Here is a 27,732-nt window from a genome sequence, read left to right as displayed (position 1 = left end):
AAGGCCAAGCACACATCCCTCTTTCCAAGTTCCTCTCTAACCACTGATGCCTACTATTCTTTGAGTCCTAACATTCAAGCAGTTCAGAATGTAATTTTACTACTGTCCATTCCATATTTCAAAGATAATCTTAAAAGCAAAAACACCAACTCTTTTATTAATGTGGTAAATTTTTTTCCTGGTAGTTCCTCTTGCTGTCAGTCACCAGAAATTCTTTTAATACTATCACTAGAAAGACATGTTCTACATGGGAAAGAGAAATAAATAAAAGCCACTTATAACCTCCTACCTGTGTGAATATTGCTGGGATATAAATGACAGATATTCAAAGCAATTCCAGTTGACTGTGTTATTCCATCTCATCATGTGCCCCTAATCTATGACAATAAACCTTACTATGTAATATAAAGACATTATTTAACTCACTTAATATGACACATTTTTAAAAATGTGTCCCTAATACATGCATCCATTTCCTAAACATGTACATGCTAACTTGAAATTAGGATTAATAAGGAAAATCATTACTTGAAAGATCCACCACTGCCTCCTGACTGAAAACAGCTCCCTTTACGATGAAATGGTCCTGGAAGCACTCACTACTAGCAGACAGAGCAGAATTTGGAAATCTGCATTCTTCTCCCTCTCTCAGCAAGTCACAGAAATGACTGGAGAGTCTTGGTTGATTTAGTTGCCTTAAGGTCACTGAATAATTTTTTGAAGAAGATGTCATCACAAGGCTTTTGGTGTCAGCCTGTTAAAATTTAATTTAATAATATGTTATTTTCATCATATGTTTTTATTTGGTAATCTGCTAATGATGCTTAAAATTTTTATTCTGTATTTGACAAACCCTAATAAACATTAAGATTTCCATATACAAAGACCAAAAAGAGTTAGATGAAAAAGACAAAAAAGAGATTATATAACCAGGAATTTCATTATGTATAGCTTATTTATTTAAACTTTTTGTAAGTATATATTAAATTCAGCATGTTCCTTCAAAAGACTATCTCACTTACCTATGTTCTCCTATACTATATTCTGTTCTCTTAAAATATTTTATTTATATATATTTTTTGCATTGCTATCACTAATCTCTCTTATGAGCAGTTATTTCTCCTGGAAAACAAAAACTTCCTTCCTTGATATAAAAAGTTAAGGTGTTACAAAAAAAAAAAAGAACCATATGTCCAAAGATGTATCTGTTTTGCATCTCTAGTTCATTACTTTTTGGGGAAATGGGAGAATAGAATATTTGGACTTCCCCACAATCCCTAGCACCCTTCTCCATTCCTAACCCCTTCCTCCAATTGCCAAATTTCTTCCCAGAGTATCTATTTGAAGACATGTCCAGGTCAGTTATGCTTACTCCTTCATTCCTCTCTCCATTCCCTGGACTAGCCCACCATGTTCCTCTGCAGTGACTTTCTCCTCTCCACTGCCCCTTTCCCCGCTTTTCATGTAAGTCCCTGAAAGCAAAGACTTTTTTTTTTCTTTTATTATTTGTCTTCTCAGTACATAGCAAAATAGCTGGAACACAGCAAGTGCTTAGTAACACTCAATATCTCCAATTCAGGAACTAGAACTGGTTATCAAATTGATTAGAGGCCCCAATTCTTTTTCAGTTGCCTTTCTTTCCAATGCTGTTAAAACTGCATGAAGGTCCAATTATTTTATAAATTACTCTTTTGGTTCTGGATCAATTTCTTCTGTATCAGTTCATAAAAGTCATCCCATGTTTCTATGAATCTGTCCCTTCAATCTTTTCTTTTTCTGTGTATGTGTAAGAGTATTCTTTTATTATATTCATATGCCATACATAGTCAGCCATTCCTCAACTTTAGACACCCCCCCCTTAGTTTCCAGTTATTTGCTTTAACAAAAAATATTGCTATGAACTTTTTTATACATATAGAATCTTTCTCTCTTTTATCTCCTTGGAAAATGTGCTTAGGAGTATATTTCCCACTGAGGGGATGTCTGGCTGAACAAATAGTGGTACATGTTGGTGATGGAATGCTATTGTGCTCTAAGGAATGATAAGCAGGATGATTCCAGAAAAAGCTGGAAAGATCTGCAGGAACTGATGCAGAGTGAAATAAGAAGGATGGGGAGAACCGTGTTTACAGTAACAGCAATATTGCAAGATGACTGATGGTGAAAACTTGGCTACTCTCTGCAATGCAATGATCTGGGACAGTCCTGAAGGACATTTGAAGGAATGCGAACCTTCTCCAGAGAAAGAAATGGTTGGAATCAGATGGATGTGGATTCAAAGCATATTATCTTTCACGTTGGTGAATTTAATTTTTTATTTTGTGGTTTTGTATGAGTGTGTTCTTACAACAAAAACCAACACAGAAGTCTTTTGCATGATAATAAAAATAAAATTTAATTTAAAAAATATATTTCCCTTATTAATTTGGAATATTTTAATAAGGTTTTTAGTCACTTACATTTCTTCTTTTGAGTGCGTTCTTCCAACAATGACCAATACAGAAGTGTTTTGCATGATAATAAAATGAAATTAAATTTTAAAAAGAAGTATATTTCCCTTATGATTAACTTGGAATATTTCTGCATAAGGTTTTTAATTGCTTACTTTTCTTCTTTTGAGAACTACCTGCCCAATTATCTACTGGGAAATGACACATTATATATCTGAATCAATTCCTTATATAGCTTCAATATCAGAACTTTGTTACAGAAACTTGTTGCAAAGATTTTTTTCTCCAGTTAATTCTTCTCTGACATTAGTTGCATTGCTTTTGTTTGTGTAAAACTTTTTTAATTTTGCACACTTCAAGGCAACCAATCATAATCCCACAGAGGATAGTTTTGCCCCATCTGGCTCCTCAGCCAAGAGTATACACCAAATAGCTAAACTTTTAGTATTCCTTAGCCAGGCACATCTACCAGACACCTGAACTTACCATTCCTCTCATAATAAACAGGATTGCTATAACAACAACTCATTAGCAGCAGAGCAAAATTAAACTCTCTGACGGTACTAAACTAAGCTCTACTCATGTTTCTTATTAATGGATCAATACTTGGCGAATTTTGCTTCAAAATGACGGGAAGAATCAAAAAGCCACATTACTATAAATGGTTAGCTACCACCACTAGCATGAGATGCTGGTTTAAATCTAATTTCTGCCCATTTTCCAGGTTTCCCAGAAGTTTTTGTTGATCAGACTAAGTAAGCCTTTTCCCCAGATGGTGGAGTCTTGGGTGAGTTCCTTCCCGAGTCTCCATTTTGGGGAAGAGGCTCAGGCCAGATAACCTTCATCCCCTTCCAGCTCTACTCCTGACTTTCTGCAATTCAGCACTGTCCCTCTCCCCACTCTTCTTTTCAACTCCTTTTGGTTATTATCTTCCCTCACTGGAATAGAAACCCCACTAACATTAGCTTTCTTTTTGCCTTTATTTGTTTCCCAAAATTTTGTTGTTCAGTTATGACTGATTCTTCATAATCCCATCTCGGGGTTTTATTGGAAAAGATACTGGAGTGGTTTGCCCTTTCCTTCTCTAGCTCATTTTGCAGATAAGGAGCTGAGGCAAACAGGATTAAGTGACTTGCCCAGGATCACAAAGCTAGTGTCTAAGGATAGATTTGAACTCAGGAAGATAAATCTTCCTAATACCAAATGCAGTGCTCTATCCATTGTGTCACCTAGCTACTCCTGGAACATAGTGCTTAAATGTCTAGCCTTGTCAAACACAATGTTATTATGTTTATTTCTAGATCTTGTATTCCTAAGCTGTTTCACTGAAAATTTTTCTATTTCTTTAACTAGTACCAACTCATTTTAATTACTTCTTTGCTACATAATTTTTAATATGGTATTTCTAAGTCCTTTATTACTTTTTTCATTATTTCCCTGCAAATTCTTGGTCTTTTGTTCTTCCAAATGAATAGTTTTAATTTACTAGTTCTATCAGCAAACTACTCTAGTAGTTTGACTGGCACAGCATTAGATAAGTAAATTGAATATTGTAATTTTATCATATTCTCACAACCTGACAATGAGCAAGTAATCTTTCCAATTGGTAAGGTCTACCCATTTTTATATAGGGTTATGGTAGTTTTATTAACATTTTATATATTCTAGTTATTTTGGATGGAATTTCTCTATCTCTTGATGTTAGGTTTTGCTGGCAATAAACAGAAAAGCTGATAGATTATTTGGGTTTATTGTATCTATTGCTTTTCCCCTAAAGTTAATGTTTCAAGTCATTTTTAGTCGAATCTCTAGGTTCTCTAAGTTAAAGCATCATATCATCTGTAAAAAGAGATAACTTCATTTGATTTTGCCTGTTTCTTTTTGTCATATTGCTACAGCTAACATTTCTATCACTATATCAAATAATGTTAATGGACATCCTTGCTTTAACCCTGATCTTATTAGAGCATTTCTCCATTATATATAATGCTAGATCTTAGTTTTTCTGTTATATGTTTATTTTTATGTTTTCTGGTGTTTTTTGCAGAAATGAGTTGCAGTTTGTCAAGTTTATTATTTATTTTATTTTATTTTTATTTATTTTATTTTTATTGACTTAACATTTTCCATTGTTTATGTTTGCCTATATCGAACCAACTCTGCCCTTCTAATATAAAACCAACCAGATCATAGGATATGATCTTCTTAATATATTACTACAGTATCTCAACTACTATTTGTATATATTTTTGTGCTGAAATTCATTAGCAATCTATAGACTATGGGTCTATAATTTTATTTCTCTACTTCATCTTGTCCTTTATTTGGGTAACAAGACCATTTTTGTATTATGGAAAGAACTGGATAGGAACTTTTCTTTTTTTCTAATAGTTGATATATTAGTATTCTTTGAATATTTGATAGAATTTTCCTTATAAATCCATCTGATTGGGAGGCGGAGTCAAGATGGCGGCTTAGCAAGCAGCAAAAGTTCAGACCTCAGAAAACCCTTCCTTACGGATTATAAACTGAATGCTCCTAGGGCACCGAAATTCAAACTGAACAACAGGACAGAGGCAGGGAACCCTCCTTCTGGACTCAAATCAAAAGGTACGCCCCCCCAAAAGCTGGAATCCAAGAATACTCGGGTCTAAGGGGAAGGCAGAGGGAAGGTCCCAGGACCCCTCCTTCATAACCCAGAGGGCTAAGCCCCCAGTGGCAGCGGGAACCTCTGAGCTGGCAAAGGTGCTGGTTTGGAGGGTCTATTTTGTGGGCAGCAGGGTGCCAGGCACTGAGAGTCCAGCGTGGACAGTGGGGAGAAAGCCAGGGAGAGACCGGGGCTGTGGCTGGGTCCCTCCATCTGGGTCCTGTCTCACCCTTGCCTCGGGGCACATCTAGACCAATCCAGTTGAACATAATCCCATCAGGACTCCTCAGAGCTCAGAGAGGCGGGCAAAGGCACTGGGGAACCTTGCGGACAGTGGAGAAGTAGCTGGAGAGAACTGGAGAGAGCCTAGGCGGCCCAGCCTTCCAGGAGTCTTCGGCCTCAGAGCACATACAGTCCAACCCAGTTGAACTTAATCCGATCAAAAGCCTCCAGAGGACAGGGAAGCTAACATTCCTCCCCTAGAGACTTTACCAAGAGATCTGACAAAGCTCCAAGAGAGGAGACTGACAGCCCCAAAACAAAAAAAAAAGGAGAGGAGCAAGAGCACAGACAAATACGGGGAGCAAAGAAGGGGTGAACTCGAGCAAACAACAGAAAAAGAAGAAAGAAATTACAATAGACAGCTTCTGCACAGGTAATGAGCAAAGAGCAAACGAAACAGAGGGGGAGGGATCAGCAAAGGAAAAATCAGAAATACCAGTGAATTGGATACAGGCTTTGGAAGAACTCAAAATGCAATTCAAAACACAATTAAGAGAGGCTGAAGACAATTGGGAAAAGAACTTAAAAACTAAGATAAGTCATCTGGAAACAGAGGCACTTGAACTAAAACAAGAAAATAGTGTCTTGAAAGCCAAAATCAACCAGCTGGAAAATGAGGCAAAGGAGATGAAAGTTGAGGCAAAACAGATGGAAGATGAGGTGAAGAAGATGACCTCCAAAGAAAATCAGACCAAAATGAAAAGGACGACCAAAAAACTAAGGATGAAATCCAGTCTGTAAGAACCAGAATACAACTAGAATCAAGTGACCTCACAAGGCAGCAGGACACTATAAGACAAAATAAATCAATCTGATTCTTGCACTTTTTCCTTTGACAGTTAATTATGGATTGTTGAATTTCTTTTTCTGAAACTTAGTTATTTCAGTTTTCTATTTCTTGTTCTATTAATTTAAATTTGTAAACAAAATACTCACTTATTTAAATGATCAGTTCTGTTGGCATAGAACTGAACAAAACTGTTAAGTAATTTCCTAATGTTGTGAATACTTCTCTTTCATTTTGTAATTAGAAATTTCATTTTCTTTTTAAAATTCAAATTAGCTTAGTTATCTTTTATTAGTTTTTTGTCATCACATATCTTTTTTCATTCAATGTTGTTGTTTTTGCTTTTTAATTTGTTACACTTTTCTTTGATTTTCAGAATTTCTATTTTGGTATCTGGCTAGGAGGTTATTGATTTGTTGTTTTTCTAGGGTTTTTTCCCTGCCCAAATCATCAATCTAATTCTTTGTCTTTTTTGTTGATAAAAACTGTTAGTGATATAAAGTTTTCCCTCAAGACTCTTTTGGCTATAGTCTTGGTATATTATCTCATTGCTGACAGTTGATGAAATTATTTGTTCTTTGACTCAACAATTCAATTGTTAATCAATCTCCATATAAGGTTCAGTTATTTCTTTACAGGCCATTTATTGATGATAATTTTATTGTGTTATAGTCAGTAAAAGATGAATTTAACAGTTCTGCTTTTTTGAATTTAAGATGCTGTTATACCCTAGAGTAGAGCCAATTTTGTAAAGGTGCCATGCATAGCAGAGAAATATGTACATTCCTTACTATTAGTCTTCAACAATTGCTAGTGATTTATCACATCCATTTTTCTGAAGTTCTGTTCAGGTCCTTAACTTGTTTCTTGCTTATCTTTTTGTTAATTTGTCTAGACTGAGAAAAGCATATTAGGATCCCCAAATATTCTAGTTTAGGAATCTATTTCTCCCTGTAATTAACTTTTCATTTTCTGTCATTATACATATTGGCATGATTTAATTTTCTAATACAGCATAACATGTTTATCTCTTTTAATTTAATTTTTTAATGTAGTCTCAGATCATTATTACTATCTCTACTTTTTTAGTTTACTTGAAGTATAATAAATTCTCCTTTGTCTTATATCTTTACAATGTGTTTCTTATAAATATACTGTTTAATGCCATTTCCTAATATCCCGTTTCCATTTTATGCGCAAGTTTGTTATTCTTGTTCATACTTATTACTGTTAATTGCAATTTTTTGCTATCGTATCCCTTTATACTATTTCTTCTCTTTGATCTCCACATTCCTCTTTACAAAGGAAATGGTAAAAGGAATGTGATGAACACTAGTGATATGTAACTGAAGAAATGTTTCCACTTGACCTACTTTCTTCCCTTTGTCTAGGGAATAATTCTTTTTATTTAATCTTCTCCCCTTTTAAATCCATATTCCTAAGCTGCAATTTCTTTTGCTTTTATATATATATATTAATATGTACTTGTCTCCCTCTCCAATTCTATCTACTTCCTTTTTTATATCCTTCCCTTTTCCCAAACTCATACAATCAATCAATATTTATTGATAGCCTATCCTAGGATGTACCTGGCAATGTACAAGCCACTAGGAATACAAGTACAAAGAATGAAATAATCCCTACTCTCAATGATCGTATATTCTAAGGATCATATATTCTAACACCATACTGTTAACTCAAGCCTTCATTGACACCACTTCTTTTAGTGCCCCCTGACTACAAGGTTGGAAGGTGGATGGAGCCCAAACTCTTCCCAACACCATCCTTTTTGGAGGGCAGAAACTAAACTCGGATCATTCTACTTTGCAACTCTTCTGATTTCAATTTCCTGAGCCAATGTGCCCTTGCATTGCTAAATGTTTCTCCCACACCAGCCTTCCTGTCTTCTTTTGTGTACTGTCTTCCCCTTTAGACTGTAAACTTCTTTAGAGCAAAGACTATCTTTCTTTTTATTAACCGTATATCCAGTGCTTTAGTACAGTGCCTGGCATAGAGCAGGTACTTGATAAATCTTAATTGGATAGGATGAAGAGACAAGTATACACCAAAAAAAAAATATCAACATAAACATTACAATATAAATTACACTCATGAAATAAATAATTACAAATAATTAAATGGGCACTTGCATTTGAGGGAAATTGAGATTTAATAAAACTGGAGCCCAAAGTATACTATTTTAAAATTTATTTAGCACTTACATGGTACTTTGCATGTTAGCTTATTTGTTCCTCACAACAACCCTGTTTGTTTTTATTTTTTTATAAAATGTATAAAACTATACTGCTGTTTGTATAAAATGTAAAAAGTATAAAAACAATTTATATTGTTTTCATGTGATATTATAATCTTCATTTTACAAATGAGGAAACTGAGGATGAATGAGGTAAAATGACTTGCCCAAAGTAATACTGCTAGTAGATTTCTGAGTCAGGATTTGAAATTAGGCTTAAGGACTTAGACCTATTTTGATTTTACTGGGATATCTAATACAAGATATTGATCCTAATTTCTGCTAAATTACTTTCTAGTCTTCCCATAACTTTTTAAAAAATCAAATATGAAGAATAAGCAGATATAAAGAGAAAAATGCCTCTAAAATTTTTAAAAATGCTATGATTATATATTTTGTAAACTTTTACTGACTGTAAATGAGTATTTTATTTGCTCAAAGGCTTTTTCTTCATTTATTGATGTGGTTTTGGATGTTTTGGTTTTTAATGATCCTCATGTTGAACCATTCTTACATACTTGGTATAAATCTACCTTGGTCTTAGACAAATCCTGTAGGTTATATGACAGTTCTATTTCTTTTTTTTAAACCCATACTGTGTATTGGTTCCAAGGCAAAAGAGTGGTAAGGACTAGGCAATGGGGGTTAAGTGACTTGCCCAGGACCACACAGCTGGGAAGTGTCTGAGGCCACATTTGAAACTAGGACCTTCCATCTCTAGGCCTGGCTTTCAATCCACTGAGCTACCCAGCCACCCCCCCCCCCCCCATCCCCTTTAAAAAATGAATTGTTTAAGAACTTCTGATGGTTTGGGTATTTTATATTTTTGAAAATATATCTGCTTTGTTTCTATTCTTTGAGTTTATCATGTAGTTAGGAATCAGAGGTTCTGGTAATTATTTTTTCCTTCTGGTTTTGTGATTTTATCCGATTTATTTTGCTTTTCTTATTTTATTGTCTTCTTTTTAATCAGGTTGGCTACAGGTTTATTCATTTTGTTATTCTTTTCAAAAAACTAGGTTTCAATTTTATTTATATAATCTTTTTACTTTCCAATTTATCTTCTTTTCTCCTAATTTTCAATGTCTCCTCTTTGATGGTTATTTTGGATTTGTTGGCTGTCTAATTTATAAAAACATATATTCCATTCATTAAATATCTCCTATTCAGTTAATGTATGTTTGTAGAAATATAACTTTCCTTTAAGGATTCCTAAACTGCAATTCATAAAATTATTGTTTCTGTGATTTGTTCTTTGACTCACTCATTTAGGATATCATTGTTAAATATCCATTTGGGTTAAGTCTTTTGTTTGTGTTCCCTGAACTAATTACTAATTTTATTCCATTTTAGACTGTAAAGGATAAATTGGCTGTTACTATATATACTATATAAAAACTTTTTCTATTGCTGTCTATTTAGAAGGTGCTCTAAGTGTTTTAGCTCTAGCTTTTCCCTTTGTTCAATTCCACATTTTCCTTTTTGTTACCTCCACATGGGCTTTATCAAAAACAGAGAAAGGGACATTAAAGTCTCCCGATATTATTACTCTCTTTTTCTTGGAATGTAGTTAATTTTTCTATTAGATTTAAATACTAAGAGCATATAAATATTAAGAGCATAAAATTTAAATACTAAGAGCATATAGAGCATATACATTTGCTATTGATGTTGATTAATTATCTATGGTTCTTCTCAAAAGTTTTCCATATTTATCTTTTTATATCATATTTGATTTTACTTTGTCTGATAGCATGCCTGCAGCAATTGCCTTTTAAAAATTAACATGATGCATAGTTAATTTTGTTCTAGTCTTTCATTTTTTTCTGCATATGATGCTTTTTAGGTCTGTTTCACTGAAGCAATAACGTGTGGGGTTTTATTTTCTTTCCCAATCTGTCACTTTTTTTGGGAAGGGGAACTGAATCCATTAATAATTAAAGTTAAGAGAGCTAGCTTTACATTCCTTTCCTTCTATCTCTAAAATTGCCTTTTTCTGAATAAGGGCTTTTTGTTGTTGTCTCTTTTCATTTCTTAAAAGTTTTTTTCTCTAGTCATTTTTGGTTAATCTACTTTAAAGCAATCTTTTTTCCATAACACTCTTCTCCTAAGTCTCAAATTTTCCTCCTTCTGTTTGCTATCCCTTACCCTAGTTTTAGAGTTTTATTTAACTTTTGAGTAAAGCTGCCCCTTCCTTTCTTCCCCTCCATCTTGTTTTAAGGGGTTTTTTTCCCCCTGTACCTTGGTCTAAAAATAATTTCTTTATCTTATTCTCTCCTTTAATTCTTTCCCTTTGCTAGTTTAGACTTTAATTCTTTGATTCAGTTTTAATTTTTTTCGTATATAATATCAATTTACTTTATTTTTAAATTTTATTTAATTGGATGATTTGGAATAATTTTCCATGGTTACAAGACTCATGTTCCTTCCCTCCCTTTCCCCCACCCCCTCCCATATATGATGCACAACTGTACTTAACATGTGCCATCGATCAAGACCCATTTCCTTATTACTAGTATTTGCAGTAGGATGATCTTTTAGAGTCCACTTTCCCAGTCATAGCCCCACCGACCCATGTGTGATTCAGCTTTTATGTCTTATTTTTTCCTTTTTTTAGCTTTTCTATTCCTTGTGGCATGAAAGTTTCTAAATTACCTATTTTAATTTCCTTCTAACAACTTCTATGTTATGCCTTGTAGATCTTGCCATACACCTCCCCCCACTTCTGGCTGACCTTTAGTCTTAAAAGTATCAATATCTGCAGGAGATAAAGGATAAGAAATAAACACATAGCTGATTGTGCAATTGTAATTCCCTGTCTTCCTCATCATCCTTTTCCCTTGCCATGAAATCTCTGAGTTCAAACCTACCCTTATGGATATGAATTAAGCAAAGGAGTTTTGATTTTTCCCTCTCCAGAGCCAGGGAGACCTAGAGACAGAATACTCTCAGAAACAGCGGTCTCCAGAATCAACAAGTGTCTGCAGAGGATTCCTACTTCAGGTCCCCATCTCCTATTGGAGAACGCCTCTCCTCTCCCTTGGGGAGTGCTCTTTTGTGGGCCCCCCTTCCCATCTCTACAACAGGATGCTGCCTTCTCATCCCCTGAGCTTCACTTCCTTCCTTCGCCATTGTATCCATTCTCCCAGAGCCCCACACCCTCATCAATAAGAAATTCTCAGTTATATTTATCTTGTTAACACTGACTTGATTAGGGTGTATCACACATTCCCCTCTATCTTCTTTCTTCTCTTTTTTATACCCAAACCATCTCCTTTCTTCCATTCTGAAGTTTAATCTCACAAAAGACATTTATTCACCTGCAGGTAGGGTGGTGTAGGTTTAACCTATGGTATTTCAGGTCTGTTTCTCCAACTATTGTTCTATTTTAAGTTTCACTTGCACCCCTATCCCTTTGTGAACTTACAGGAAGAAATATCTTAAAGAATCTTATTATTTTTTTATTTTCAATCCCTTAAGTATTGTTTTCTGTGACCCTCTTTTATAGGACTTATTTCATTACTCCTGCCTTCCTTAGTTGTATTATTTATTTATTTTTCTTCATTTGGGGGTGTTTCCCCCCACGCCCTGGGGTATTTGAAAGTAAATAAACTTTTCCTATCAAGAGTTGTTTGTGGAAATACTTATGTTTTAATTTAATGGCCATTACATTTATTAATGATGAGGTTTAAGTTTGTAAGGTATGTCATTTTGAGTTGTAGCTCTGTTACTCTTCAAAACACATTATTCCATTCCCTCCTGCAGTTTCTATAGGGTGCAAAATAATCTTGTCAAATTTCCCTTTCTTTATATTTGAAGCTCTTTCTTTAATTGGCACTTTGTTTTCTATGTTCAGAAGTTTACGGCAGTTTTCTTTTATTATTTCTTGCATTAGTTTTTACATTTTTTTGTTACCTCTTCTGAGACACCTATGATTCTTACTATCAATACTATGCATTTCACTTTTCTGTATTTCTATTCCCTATTATTTGTTCTCTCTTTCATTTCCTTAGTGAGACTTGCCACCGTGAAGTCAAATTTTTCTATTGTGCCATTTATTTTTTCTGTGCAGGCCATGATTCTTATTTCTCTCACGAATCATTTGGGTACATTTTACTGTAGTTCTGGGTACTCTTGGAAACCCATAGCATCCTCTGCCTCATCAGATATGCTAACTCATTTTCATTTGTCTTACAATATTTATTCAGAAATTTTGGAATCATTTACATGGGTGTCTGGAGACAACTTCTCCTTCTATTATTAACCTATTCCCTATTGATTTATCTGTTCATGTCCAAAGTTTTTAACTGAATTTTTCTTAAGATGTTTAATAATTTCTATTTTCATATTCCTTTGTGGATCATTTTCCAACTTGTTTCCCTTTAATGGAGGATCCCCTGAGAGCTGAACCTCAAAGCTGTCTCAAAGTTCCCTCCAGTGTGGGGAATTTTTAGCAACCTCTCTCTCTACCCCAACTTGATTTCTAGGGGAATAGAACTGGCCCCAAATGCATACCAGTCCTGTTTCCTTAAGGTCTGGGGAAACTCTGTTGTTCCCCTTCCTCCCCCTACCACCTCCCAGCTCCTTGTCCAGGTCTCCATCTTCTTTAGTTTTTTTACTAGCACTATTGCTAAGTGGCTCCCGGAGCACAAGTCCCTGGGACTTAAGTACAGCCCTGCCAGTAGGATGGGGGGCTGGGGGGGGTGGAGGAAAGGGTATACTGAATGAGCATGTTAGGGACTGCCCTCCTATAAATAATAGACTCGAATACAGGACTACAATCCCCACAAGCCTTTGCTCCACTTCCCCAAAATGCTTTGTAATCTCACAGGAATTCTGAGGTGGGCCGAGATCGAGGAAGGATTTAAGCTGGTGGCAAAGGTCTTGTCGAGGCTCTCTTGGACTTCCGTTTTGGGGCAGGCGTGGCTTTTTTTCATAATGTAGGTGAGGTTGTGTATAGGCCTCTCTATGGCCTGGACACGTGTCTCTTATCCTGTATTTTCTTTAATCCTTAATCTTCAATAAACCTCTAAAAAAAATATAATACTCCTTGCAGAGAGAAACTAATTTCTACCTGCCTCAGTCTCCCAATATTCCCTAAATTTTAATCTTTACACTCCTCTGCTATTAATTCAACAGGTTTTTATCGCATTAAGAGTTTTTTGTTGCTTTAGCCTGTAGAGAAAGCTGCAATTAATTTACTTCTTACATATAATTATAATTTTGGAGAGTTGTGAAGTCATGAGGATAAAAGAAAATGTCTCCATCTTGTTGGTTACATGACCTGGAATTCTTGGGGGGGGGGGGTGTCTTTAATCATTTTTTGATCTGGTGCCTTTTTAATATTTTTGCTGGTTATAGTTTTCTAGTGTATTACATTTCATTTGTAATTTTAACATTAAATCAAATTTTGCATTCTATCTAGCCATCTGCCCAAGCCATTTTGCCATCTTCTAACTATTCTGGATATATCCCAAGACTCCCTTCCATCTTTTACTCTTCCAATAATAAAATTAATAATACTAATAAAAATTAATAATAGAGTTTAACATCCCATCCCTATAATTTCCTAGACCGAAACTCCCTTCTCTGTCTACTACTCCTCTATTATAAATGCTAGCCATTAATAGAATGGAGGGCACAAGCTATCTCATTTTCTAAAATTAGTATTCTTAGCAATAAGCATATACCTGCCATATAGCAAGCACTTAAAAATTTTAATTCCTTCATTAATTTTTAAAAATTTCTTTAACTTTTAATTCTTTCATAAATTAAAAAAAACTGTGGATGATGTAATGTAAAACTATACATGAATAATGGAAAAGCGTATTTATGTATAAACCTGAAGATGTCACCCTGAAATCAATGCCAAAGCACTGATCCAGGAAAGAACAAGATGTTTGTGCGAAAGCATTTTCTTGTTATGACTATTCCAGGAAGATATTCATGAGTTAGTGTTCCATCCCCAAAAAATAATAATCCACCTAAAACATTCTTAAACATTAATGAAAGATTTGGCAAGCTTTTGCATCATTCATGCACTAGTTAATAGCTCTGGAATCCTTTTGAAGTAGCCACCAGTTCACCTGTCTTTTACATCCCAGTGTGACTTTCTTATGATTAACATGTAGCTATGTACATTGATTTTCTAATAAATATGCACTGCCCTCTCTGCTGAGTAGCAGTTACTCTGAACATCAGCCTGCTCCAGACTCTCTCCTTTTGGTGCTCACATGCTGAACCGATTCCTCTTTAGCTACCCTGCTCTGTGCTGCTCTGTGCCTACACTGGCCATAGCAAAAAACACTTAAAAAAAATGTAGCATTAAGACAAAGAACGCAATCCCCCTCCAGAGAAAGAACTGTTGGAGTATGAATGCAAATGAAAGCGTATGTTTTTTCACGTGTTTATTTGAGTATATGTTTTGGGCTTGGGTTTTATATGATTATTCATTTATAAAAATGAACAATATGGAAATATGTTTTGAGTGATAATATATGTACAACCCAGGCTGAATTACTTGCCAGCTCAGGGAGGGAGAAGGGAAGAAGGAAGGGAGAAAATCTGGATCATATAACTTTGGAAAATTTGTATGGAAATTTATTACATGTCATTGGTAAGAAAAAAATGTTTTAATTAAAAAAAAGAAAAAATAATAAGTTATTGCATTAACTTTTAAAAAATCAAGAATTTAAGTTGCTTAGAAACTCATAGCCCAGAGAATTTCAGCGACTTGCCAAGGCTACATAGGTAATAAGTGTCAGAACCAGCATTCAATTCCAAGTTCTGACTCCAATTCTCTTCTTCCAAGAAGTATTTAGCTGGCCATGGCAACACACACCTGTAATCTCTGCTGCTGGGAGCTAAAGTTAATAAATCTCTTGAGTTTAGGAATTCTGAGCCACAATAGGCTGACTGGGTGTCTCTATAAGTCTGGCACCAATATAGAGAGTCCCCAGAAATAAGGACATCCAGCTGCCTAAAAAGGGGCACACTGGACCAAATCAGAAAAATGAAGCAGATCAGAGCTCATGTAATAGATGCTGCACTTCTGGCCTGAATAAGACAGAAAGACTTCCCATTCCATTCACTCTTTCCGCCCAAAAAAGATACTTAAGTAGGATGAAAAGGCATTAGAATATTTTCTATATTTAAATATCCCAAATAATGAAAACATCAACTAAGTCACAACAAATTTAGTTAGCTTTAGATATATATATATGTATATATATATATATATAGAAACTAAATTTGTTGGTATATTTTCTTGATAATATAAAAAAAATCATTAACAAAGTCTTACATGTAAAATCCAATGGAATTGTTCATTGGCTATGGGAGGGGGTTGAAGGAGGGAAAGGAAAGAACATGACTCATGTAACTATGGAAAAATATTCTAAATTAATCAAATAAACTTAAAAAAACTTCTTAAACATTTTATTAGTTTAAAATACACTTACCAATTCAAGATCATGTTTGGATTCTAGCTTTTTTTTCAAAGCTTTGGGTACTGTATCTGGTACTGACCCGGAACTTCTTGATTCATCAATTATGTCATTATTCTCTTCAGTAGAGTCTCTCTCTAGTACCAATTCTTCCAACATTTCAGAAGAATGCAACATTGAGCAAATCAATCTAGTTTCTCTTAGCATATGTTATATTCTTCTATATCCTTCAATAAGCTCTAAATACTTAAGGAAAAATGAGAATGAAAATGTCAAAAAAAATATGTATATCCTTTACCTGAAATGACACAGATTACCCATAGTCAGGATGATGCTGATAATGTATTAAAAAATTTGGATTCCCATATTGATCATAATCACAAGAAAGCTTGATTCAGAGCTCCATAATAACATTAATTTTAAAAATAGATATTTATACATCTCCATTTCATCAAAAAATTTTATTTGAATTCTGTTTTTAAAAATTATTATTAACATTAACTTTCAGTTACCCATAAGACTTCCCTATAGTTTCTCCTAATGGGGATGCCATAAGCCAATTTGCAGATCTCAAAATGCAAGAATATGCTTCTTTACTCAGTCAGTTTTATTCTATTACTCAATAACATTTACTAATTATCTACTTTATACATAGCACTAAAGATAGGTACTGAGGGAAAATATAAAAATAGATAGTTCTTAACATCAGAGTTTTAAAGACATGTCCAAATTTGGATTTCTGTAGTCAAACACTGGGATTCATTTACATATGTTGTGGTACAGAAAGGAAAGGACGCTTTTCTTTGCTCTATGATATGATACATGTGAATTTTAATCTAATTTCTTTGGATGGTTAGAACATGCTATTAGGAAGCACACCATGTTAAAAGGAGGTCCAGATTTTAGTTCCAAGTATGCCATTATTTGTAACCTTGAGAAAGTTACTTCATTTCTCTGAGCCTAATGCTTTCTTCTGTAAAATAAGATGCTTTCTCAGAAAGGTTCTTACTATCTCTATTAATAATCAATTAATAATTAATAACATTCTATTATTCTAAATACTATTTCCTTTCAATCTTATGCAACCCTAACCTAATCCTGTGCTTTTCTTGTTCTAAGATGTAACCTTTTGGAGGGGGATTTTATTAAAAAGGTTCTCCATTCTCAATATCCACACATATTTCTTCATTTTGTAATGAAATATGTGTATTATATTACAATTTGTTGTCCTCTAATTTATTTCTTAAACATTGCATGAAATTTTCTATCCTTAAGAAAGAAAATAAACTCAAGGCCAGAAGTATGACCTTCAGAAAGACCTAAGACACTAGAACAAAAAAATTCAATTGTTCATTAACTCACTTGTTTTTAACTTGTTATATGCTAAGAAGTATGTGCAGAATGTTCATTTTTGTTGATAGTTAATTGTTATATGCTAAGGAGTGTGTGCAGAATGTTCGTTTTTGTTGATGGTTACGTTTATAGAAAAACGTAAAAAATTTCTCCTAGCCTTTCTCTAATTTTTTTAATTAACCAGTTCAAAATTTTCTCTTCCTACCTCACTTCCAATGAAAAAGAAAGAGGAAAAATAAAATTCTTGTAACAAATATGCAGTCAAGCAAGACAAATACCAAATTGGTTATGTTAAAAATTTTAATTTCCTATATTAATCTATTAGATTATATTGCATATGTAAAACACTTTTTTAAAAGCCCATACCTTCTGTCTTAGAAATGATACTAAGTCTTGGTTCCAAGACAGAAGATCTACAAGAGCTAGGCAACTGGGGTTAAGTGACTTGCCCAGGGTCACCTAGCTGGGAAATGTTTGAGGCCAGATTCAAACCCAGGGCCTCTTGTCTCTAGGCCTGGCACTCTATCCACTGAACCACATCCATTGAGCCTCTAAATTGTTACATAAATTTTTTTTGGTTGATATTCTCTCTCTCTCTTTTTTTAACCCTTACCTTCTGTCTTAGAATCAATACTGTATGTTGGTTCCAAAGCAAAAGAGTGGTAAGGGCTAGGCAATCAGGGTCAAGTGACTTTCCCAGGGTCACACAGCTAGGAAGTGTCTGAGGCCAGATCTGAACCCTGGACCTCTTGTCTCTAGGCCTGGCTCTCAACCCAATGAGCAATCCAGCTGCCCCTTTTGTTGATTCTTCTTGACTCTTGGAGCTACAAGCTACTGTTATTTTCACTTCTTTTCCTAAAATATTTCCTAATCAATTTCTTCTACCTGGGCCTAGAGATCAAACAAGCTGATAAAGGAAGCTTGAACAGTACCACTAGCTCAATAGGACCCTGAGAAAAGGAAAACAGTCTATATTTTGCCAAATTAAGTGACCTAAACAAAAAAAAAATCTTGATAATGAATAGGTAGTAGGCATAGTATAAAAGAATCTTTTATTTGTACTAAATCTACCTTTTTTACACTCTATTCTAACTAACTACCCAACCCAGATCCTAGAAGCAATACTATATTGGTGCCTCGGACATTTTTTTTTCCTTCCACAGAGAATTCTCTGTCTGGGTCAGTCTTCCTTTCTCCCCCAAATGGCTCACCTTCTGCTAGAGAAACCTGACTACATGCAGATGTCCCTTCCAATTCCTCAATCTCTGCTCTCCATTGACCTAAGCATCCTAGAAAAGAGTTCTACTTAAATGATCAGAAACTTCCAAACCCATCTGTCAGACCAAATAACCTCTTTTCATTATATCTCTCTCTAGTACTTTCTTCTCCTAAACGTATCTTTATTTTCCTTGGAACCTCTCTTCTCTTGTGTAATTAGAAATCTTGTATCGTTGAACTACATTACCCAGGAACCCACTCACTTCCTGTCATTACATGCTGACATAGACAGAAAATAAATTGGACAGAGTTCCATGTTGAGCTCTCTTTCCTTCCTGTGGCAGCTTTGGTGGAGTGGGCATTTTGAGCAGGTGGATTAGCCATGGGCACATGGTTTTATTTCATTACTTCCAGTGATTATTAATAAATCTTATAAAATATAGTATTTGGAGTTGTAGTATATTAATTTTAATTTTTATACTCTTTATCCTTCAGAAACTTCTTAGGTTATCATTCCTGCTCTAATCTCATTTTCTTCTTTTCCCTCTCTTCCTCCTACAGTCAACCAATTCAACTGGACATTATCCTCTGCTCCTAAATCTCTCACAACCCTTCCCCCTTCCTCAATCGACTTTTCTGTCTACAAACTCTATCCCTTGGGTGATTCCTTTTAGTTACTTTTTCTGCTACTCCCCACATGCCACAGGCTGGATGGATCTGGCTCTAAACTCCCTGAGAGTTCACTACAAATCTACGATTCTGTCATTTTAACACTGCCTAGACCTCAGCAGCAAGATCATCTCTACTCCTCTCTAATTCTCTCTTTCACACATCACAAATGACCTACTGGACCTTTCAAACTGTCCAGCAGAGGGTTCAAGTGCAACAGATCCAAGTAGAATATACCCCCCAAAAAACCAACCCCCTTTTCCAAATTTCCCCATTTATGTTGTTGAAATCACAATTTTTCCAGTCTCCCAGGTGTATAACTTTAGTATTAATATTATGCATTCTCTCTAACCTCATCTATCCTGCATCTTCACACAGCTCAGGCTCTCTTCCCCTCTCCTATGGCCTCCACACTGGCCTCCCTGCCTCAAGTTTCTCCCAGCTCTACCTTCCCACAGCTGGTGAAGGGATTTTCCTTAAATGCAGGTCTGGCCATGTCACTTTCCTCTACCCAAAATATCCCAGAGGTTCCCTATTATCTCTAGGATAAAATATAAATTATACTATTTAATTTGTGTAGCTTTTCACACCCTGATTCCAAAGGATCTTTCTTTAGAAATTATTATTCCCCTTAATATTCTCTAGTCTAGTCAAACTGGCTACCTTTCACATGAGGCAGTCTTCAAAATTTTATTTATTTATTTTTCACATCAGGCACTCTTATCTCTCATCTCCATAATTCTTTACTCTTATTTCATAGTATCTCCCTCTTCCTTCAGGATTTAATTTAAAAACATCAAGCCTTTCTTGATTCCTTCACTGATTTGTATTTAACTACCTCCAATTATATAATAAATATATGTATATGTTATATATACTTATAAATGGTAATACAGGTACATGGCAACCACAAAAGCAAAGGCAGAGAAAGAAAAATATGTAGTGGACAGTAATAGACCAGTTTGACTACACAAGTGGGTTTCTAAAGGAAAGCAGTGGGCAATTAACTGGAGAGACAGCTTGGGGGTAGGAATGGCTTGAATATTAGGCTAAAGAGCTTGGGTTTTAAACTATAGGCATTGGAAAGAGAATCCTCTGGATAATGGAAACGTTGAAATGCTCTAAGTAGGGACCCAAAATGACGAAAATGAAGATTGAAGAAGAATAATCTCTTTGGTTTGATTTTTAATACAAATCTCAGGGCTGAAAAACACAATACAGATAGGAAAAATTATTTATTCTTTCTTAACATGTTACCCCAGGTCTAAGAGATACTGAATAAAGAGTTGGATTTCATGGGGGGGGGGGGGGCAGAGTTCCTCAAGCATCAGTAAAATGAGGATAATAATACCTTGCACTGTTTGACGTAATCAACAAGCAATCATCATTGTGTGCCTAGCACTGGGCTAGGTGTTAGGGATACGAAGAATGAGAATTCCACATATGTACTATAAGTTCACAAATATTATATATAGGGCATTAACATTTTAAAAGTTATTGTAAGGACCAATCAATAAACATTTATTAAGAATCTACCACTTATGCAAGGATCTGTGCTGAATGCCTGATCCAAAGAGATAATATAAAATAAATTTTAAAATGTTAGCACCATATATATTACGGGTATGAACTTGTAGCTCATAGGAGTGAACCTGAGGGGTGCATGGGTATGAGCTTTGCAATGCAATGCACTCAACTAGCTTACTATCTTTCTTTCACTATCTTTTTTTTTACTATCTTTCACACTCAGTAGCATTCTTTCTCCTGTCCCCTTTCTACAAACTGTTTCCCAGGTCTAGAATATACACCCTCTTCTTAGAATCTTTCTTATAATCTTACCCATACTCTCTCTTCCCACTTATTTGTTTATATGAATTCCTTAACAAAATGAATGTTCCCCAATCATTAACCTCTTTTTTTCCTTTCAGTGCCTATGATGGGCATTTTGGAAATGTTTGAGTTGAGATGTGGCAATCAGAGTTTATTTTTGGGAAGTATGAGATTATTATGGACTGTAGTCAGGGAAGGCTTGATGGTGGAGGTGACAGATATGATTTGTTTAGGTGGAAGAAAGAAAGCAAATCCAGGTAAAGGCAGCAACATGAACAAAGGCTCAGAAAGAAGAATAAGTAGTGGACAGTAACAGACCAATTTGATTCTACCAGTAAGTTCTTAAGGGAGAGTAGTGGGCAATTAAACTGATTAGGCAGTTTTGAGATAAGTCATAGAATGGCTTGAATGCTAGGCTAGAGCTCAGACTTAAATTTGTAGGCACTGAAAGTGGATCCTCTGGGTTAATGGAGACCCTGAGGCGCTTTTAGTAGGGGGTACACATAATGAAAAATGGGTGTCGTGAATAATCTTTTAGGTTTGATTTTTAGCACAATCTTAGGGATGAAAAATGTGGAAAGGACAGGAAAAATTGCTCCTTCCTTACATGTTATCCCAGGATTATGGGATAGAAAATAAAGTGCTGGATAAGTAAAACAAAAAGTATGGGTTTGAATCCTGCCTCAGGAACTTCTGGGCAAGTCATAACCTTTCCAACCCTCAGTTTCCATATCATTCAAATATATAGAATAGCAACTACTTTACAAACTTAATGTAAGGGTCAATCAATAAACACACATTAAATACCTGCTACTTGTGCCAGGCACTGTCATGAGTGCTGGATCCAAGGAGATAATGTATAAAATCAATTTTAAAATGTTAATGCCCTATATATAATATGTGTGAACTTATATTACACATGTGGAATTCTCATTCTTTGTATTCCTTAACACCTAGCCCAGTGCCAGGCACACAATGATGATTGCTTGTTGATTAAGTCAAGCAGTGCAAGGTATTATTATCCTCATTTTACTGATGCTTGAGGAACTTAAATGGCTTGATCTGTCGGAAGAGTCACAAAGTAAAAGAGGCAAGATTTAAATACATCTTGTGATTTCAAGTCCACAGTTCTTTTTACTAGAGTAGCAGCACCACTCAAGTAAATAGGACAATCAGATAATCAGAGCCAGAGTAGCAAGTTTTACAGGGTTAGACAATGAGTTAATGTTTTCCCTATCTAAACTCATGCATTTCAATCTCCTCCCCTGACATGTTTCAGAAAAGTTATAATTCTTTCAACTTGGTACAGTACTGTTCTTTTATTTGCTCCCCTCCAACTTTACAATAATTCAGTTAAAGATAACTTAAAAGTTTGCTTACCACCCCTGCAAGTAATAAAAGTATTACAGTCATTTTTGAACTAAGCAAAAGATACAGATAATGTCACAAGGCTAGTTAGTAAAAAGGTCTCCTGATTGCAAGTCTACCACTTCTTTTCCTCTCCATACATAAACCCATTGCTCTTCAAGTAGAGGTAGCTGTAGCTGGGTGCAAGGCTCCAAGTATATTTAACGGCTTAGTTCCAATACCTTTCCTGAACATAACCTGCATTTTTTTTTTGGTCCTTTCTGGTCTCCACTGCTAACTGGCATTAACTCCCTCATCCACCTCATATGAAATTAAAGATAATTGTTCAGTAAGGGGCTGAATACCAAAACAAACCTAAATATTAAATTGTCGCCGCAGCTTAAAAAAGCTGCTGTTCGAACTGAGTTTCATTTGTTAAAAAAACAAAGGAGTGAGATCTCTAAAGCCCCTTGCAGCAGTGGCATTACAGGTTCCCTCTCACCTCCCCACCAGCATGCAGTCCTCGGACAGGTGATGATGCTCCGGAGAGATGGGCCCAAGCTGCAGGATTGCAGCGGTCCAGAGCGAGCACACCCGCAGGAGCCCGTCGGCTGGCAGAGAGGAGGCCCGCCTAAATCAAGACGCCTCCAGGTCGGGACGCCGAGGCGCGAAGCGCGAGCACACCCTAGCCCTTAATCTCCTAGGCGCGGAGTAGAGGCACGTGCTATGCTCCTCCCACCGCTGGCAGTAGCTCCTTCTAGGAATGCCAGGGCAATAAAGAGAGGAGGAAGAGAGGGAAAAACGCAGCGCTGGAACTGGAGGAAGAAAATGTTCCCTCCAGGCCCGCGTGGGCAGCTCCAGGAGACCGCTGCGGTTTGTAACCAGCTCTCAGGACCTGCGGGTCCTCAGCGGGCTTCTCCACATAGCTCACCAACTAGTTGGGGTGGAGGAACCGGAGGAAATGATGCGTACAAGGGAGGCGGGACATAGACTGGGACAGGGCGTGGCACATGCTGGGGCGGGGCATAGGCTGGGGTGGGGCATAAAGTGAGATGCGGGGGCGCGCGGAGGAGGGGAGGAGAGGGGAGGAGAGGGGAGGGGAGCGGAGCGGAGCGGAAGGCGGCAGGGTGGCAGGTTGTCTGTATGCCTGCCTATCTAGATCCCAGGTGTGAAGTCCCCGAACCCAGGGTACTCCTTCTGCAGTTCGCGAGTTACCTTCTAAGGTACTGGCTATCGTGATCCAGCCTCATTTCGTCTTCTTTGCTCCTTCTCACTTCTTCTGGAATGACCCAAGTGGGAACGCCCACCCGAGGGAGGGAGAGGCTGGGGTGGAAGATGGAAAAGAAAAAGGAAAGGAATGGAGCAGGGAGAGTGGTGAGGGTAGGGGAGAACAGGACCTAGCTGCTTTGGGGATAGGGGAATAAGTGACTCTGAGTAAATAGCAAGAATTTAGGGTATGGGTCGCGTGTGCTTGTAGTCTCCTGGCCCCACTTTATACGCGGTAGACAGTGGATAGAGCTTCACTTGGAGAAAGGAAGTATGGGTTCAAAGTCAACTTCAGACACAAAGCTGTGCCTCCGTTTCTTCATCTGTAAAATGAAAAGGATTAGGCTTGATGGCCTGTAAGGCACTTTCCAACCCTAGAACTGCCATCCTGCACCCCAAATGGGCCACTCCACATATACGCTTATCAGGAGGGGAAAAAATCGGCAAATCTCCTTTCCCTCTAGTTTAAATCTTTTTGTGTTTTGGATGGACCCCTTTGTGGTGATACTCATGGACATCTTCTCAAAATAATTTTTATTAAAATTTAATTTTAAATTCATAAGATTATTAAGAAAACTAATAAAATACAATTAGAATACCTTTTAAAAAATAAGTTAATAGATCGCAGGTTAAGAACTTTTGTCCTAGTTGAAAATTAACAACACAGACTAATCCACAGAATGTGACCTTTGTAAAGATCCTGGAAAATTGCTCCGTGACCACCTAAGCAATTTTTCAATATCACAGAACCAGTTTCCCAGGTACAAGGCTCATTTCCGAAAACGAGAGAAATAGTGAAAGCAAGGGTTGTAAAGAAATGCCATTAGTTTCCAGGCCTTCTAGACCTGCTAACAATAAAGCAAACATAAATCTTAGAATTAGGTTGATTTTCAGTTTTATTGCTGGTTTCTAGGCAGAGACTAAAGGTTTTTTTTTGTTGTTGTTATATTGGCTCAGACTACTGTCTGAGCCTCTGAGCCGTCTGTTTTGTTTTTTTTTAATATTTTATTTGATCATTTCCAAGCATTATTCATTAAAGACATAGATCATTTTCTTTTCCTCCCCCCCACCCCCCCTATAGCCGACGAGTAAATCCACTGGGCAGAGACTAAAGTTTTATACTCAATTTGTTCCCATTTATTAAGCCCCTGCTAAGTGCTAAGAACTGTGCTAAACTACTGGGGACACATAGTAAATGATTGCACATAGTAGGACTTTAATAAATGTATATTGTATAGGTGAAGGAGGCCTGGAGGAGATTGGCAACAAAAGTCCTAAATAGGAGAAAATATGAATACAGTTTGCTAGACTATCTTGTATGACAGCATTTGGACCATTTTTCTTTCCAACTATGGTAGAATTTTTTTTTATCTGTAGTGTTTCCTACTGTCAACATAGACTCTAGAAACCCCAAACTTGTAGCCTAGTAAGATATAATGAATCCCAAGTTTTAGGACTAGCTTGAAAATTGGAGACCCCAAAGCTTGTCCTTTTCCCCTGTTCCCCCGAGTATCCACCCTGAGGGGAATCTCAGGCTAGCAGGTTCAGACTGAATAATGGACCCTAAGGTAAAAGACAGTACTCTAGAGGTGGAGGCTAAGCCCAAGCCAAGTGACTCTTTAGTGCAATAGGCAGCCCATCAGTCTTGAAAGCTGAAGGTCCCGAGTTTGATCCTCTGAAGGTAAGATACAGTGGGAGAGGCTTCTGGAGACAAAGAGAATCACTCTGCTTGGGCTTAGCCTCCACCTCAAGTGGATTGTCTTTAGTGATTCTTTAGCGCAGTCTCATAAACTGAAGGTCCGGAGTTCGATCCCCAAAAGGGGGATGTGGTACAATGGGGAAGCTTCTAAGGCAAAAAGAGTCACTTAGCTTATGCTTAGCTCCACCTAACTGGGATTGTCATTTACCTTAGGGTCCATTATTCAGTCTGAAACTGCTAGCCTGAGATTCCCTTCAGGGTGGATTCTCATGGGAACAGGGAACAAGGACAAGCTTTGGGATCTCCAACTTACAAGCTAGTCTTAAAACTTGGGGTTCATCAGATTTTACTAGGCTATAAGTTTGGAGTTTCTAGATTCCATGTTGACACACTGATAGGAACAACTTAATTTGAGTAGGGAAAAAATACTAACTAGGGTGATCACAAAAGGTTTCTCAAGTACAAAGCACTTGAATTGAAGCTTGAAGGTTTTTAAGACAAAAAATTGAAGAAGGACAATCCAGGAAGAGGTGGGGAGGGAGACACCTGTGTAAAGTTGTGAAGTCAGGAGATGAATTGTCAAGCTCAGAGGATAGCCAGGAGAATAATTCGAGTGAATAATAAGAGTGCATGAAGTGGAGTAATGTGAAAGAAGTCTGAAGAGCTGGGCTCAAGCCAAACTGTTAAAGGCTTTAAATGCTAGCTGAGGAGTTTGTATTTTATCATAAAGATAATGAGACAACTGCCCTACTTGCCTCTGGAGAGCGGGGAAGTGATGTAGCCAATTTGTGCTTTACTAAGATGATTTTGGCAGCTGAGGGCCTGGAACCAAGAAGATCAGTTAGGAGGCTATTACAATAGTCTGGGCTCTAGGTATTGAGAGCCTGAGTAGGCTGTTAGTGGAGAGGAGAATGGACGCAGTGTTGTGAAGGAAGAAATGACAAGACTTGAAATATCTCATTTGTCTTTATATGACCCTCAGAGGTAGGTATGATTGTCATTATTTTATAATTATAAAAACAGATTCAAAAGGTGGTGATTATTCATACAACTGCTATGCTGGAAACATAATTCAAATTCAAGTCTCTCCTTGGCTCCAGGTGTTCAGGTAGTTTTTCTAATGTATTAGTTCTAACCATATCATTTCCTACCCACTGACCTCTTCCTATCATCTCTGGCTTCTTTGAATTTTCTCCCCTCCAGTCACTCCACAATCCAGCAGCACTGGCCTACTTGAAATACTTTAAACATGACCTCATCTCTAGACTCCATGCTTCTACATGGTACTGGCTGTCCCTCATACCCACAACAGTTTGCTTCCTACTTTCCCTGTCTTCCTTTAAGACGCAGCTCAAATCCCAACTTTTGCAATAGGCATTTCCCAGTTGTCCAGTCTCGTCTATTCTGGATATGAAGTAGTGAGATAGTGCAGTGGATATAGCAGAGCATTGGGCCTGGAATCAGGAAGACTTCAGTTGAAATTCAGCCTCAGATACTTACTTACTAGCTATGTGGCCCTGGGCAAGTCAAACTTTATTTGTCTCAATTTCTCAACTATAAAATGGGGACACACTGAAAGAGAATACAGGGTAAGCCACTCCAGTATCTGCTGAGAAAGCCCATTGGTTTATGAAGAGCTGGACATGACTAGATAACAAAATATTCTAGATATATGTCTTCCTTTTACCTAGTTATTTGCATTCCTTAAGGGCAGAAACTTATTGTCTTTCTTTGTATCCCCAGGGTTTATCATAGTTTCACACATATTAAGTGCTTAATAAAGACTGGTTGACTGTCTATCCCTACAACATACCACACTACCCTGTAGACAGACATTCAATAATGCTTCCCAGCTTCTTTATTAATTTTTTAGCTGTTACAGAAAAATTGTGACTTGTTTTGATTAACTCACTTAATAATCTCAGAAATTAAAGGTGTGTGGCACTATTCTTGCAATCTTATTATGTAAATAGCTTTACTAAGTAGACCAAAGCTACGGAAGAAACAACAGTTCTCTTTAGACATTACATATGTATTTAGTCAGATATGTATATATAATTTAAATCTACTGGAGCCTTATTTTAAAAGATAATTTTAATCACTATACATTAGCACTATTCAAATATATCTAAACATATGTACATGCATATACATATGCCTATATATGTGTATTTATTACCCTTTAATCCAGGCCTCTGATTGGCAGACTCCAGCAATGCAAATCAGTAACTTGTCTGCCACTTAAAAATTTCATGGTATACTGAGACATTAAGTGGCATTCCTTTGGTCTCAGAGACAGAACTTGAGAGCAGGTTTTCTAACTCTGAGGTTAGTTCTCTATCCACTGTGCCATGGTACTAATTAGGGGCCAAGATCCTGCTGGAACTGGGGAGACTTGTCTTAATTCCTCATGTGTGCGCGTTCATAGAAGCCAGGAACTATTGTGAGCAAGGAAAGTAGAGAGTCGATCTGAGGCAGTTTAGTT

General features: G+C 36.6%; 2 protein-coding genes across 5 annotated transcripts in view; one reads left to right on the top strand and one right to left on the bottom strand.

Annotated features, from left to right (window-relative positions):
- The window catches only part of LOC100023534 (centrosomal protein of 97 kDa-like), a 45,213-nt gene extending 21,976 nt beyond the window's left edge, over nt 1-23,237 (bottom strand). The window contains exons 1-3 of one of the 3 annotated variants that reach the window (XM_001375014.4): nt 22,785-23,237; nt 15,881-16,111; nt 529-754 (exon numbers count right to left, since the gene is read on the bottom strand). In XM_001375014.4, coding sequence (XP_001375051.2) covers nt 529-754; nt 15,881-16,072 — 418 coding nt within the window. In that variant the 5' untranslated portion in view covers nt 16,073-16,111; nt 22,785-23,237. The remainder of the gene's footprint in view (nt 1-528; nt 755-15,880; nt 16,112-22,784) is intronic. The other 2 variants (XM_007487830.3, XM_056823535.1) reach the window with 2 other exon arrangements.
- Nucleotides 23,238-23,369: 132 nt separating this feature from the next.
- LOC100023635 (glyoxylate/hydroxypyruvate reductase B-like) overlaps nt 23,370-27,732 on the top strand; it is a 73,904-nt gene continuing 69,541 nt past the window's right edge. The window contains exon 1 of one of the 2 annotated variants that reach the window (XM_007487828.3): nt 23,370-23,505. The gene's annotated coding sequence lies outside the window, so the exon portion shown is untranslated. Of the gene's footprint in view, nt 23,506-25,229; nt 26,232-27,732 lie in introns of those variants that run through there. The other variant, XM_056823534.1, reaches the window with a different exon arrangement.

This window comes from Monodelphis domestica, chromosome 3 (assembly GCF_027887165.1).
Source record: "Monodelphis domestica isolate mMonDom1 chromosome 3, mMonDom1.pri, whole genome shotgun sequence".
NCBI lineage: Eukaryota > Metazoa > Chordata > Mammalia > Didelphimorphia > Didelphidae > Monodelphis > Monodelphis domestica.
This window is presented reverse-complemented; position numbering and strand designations above follow the sequence as displayed.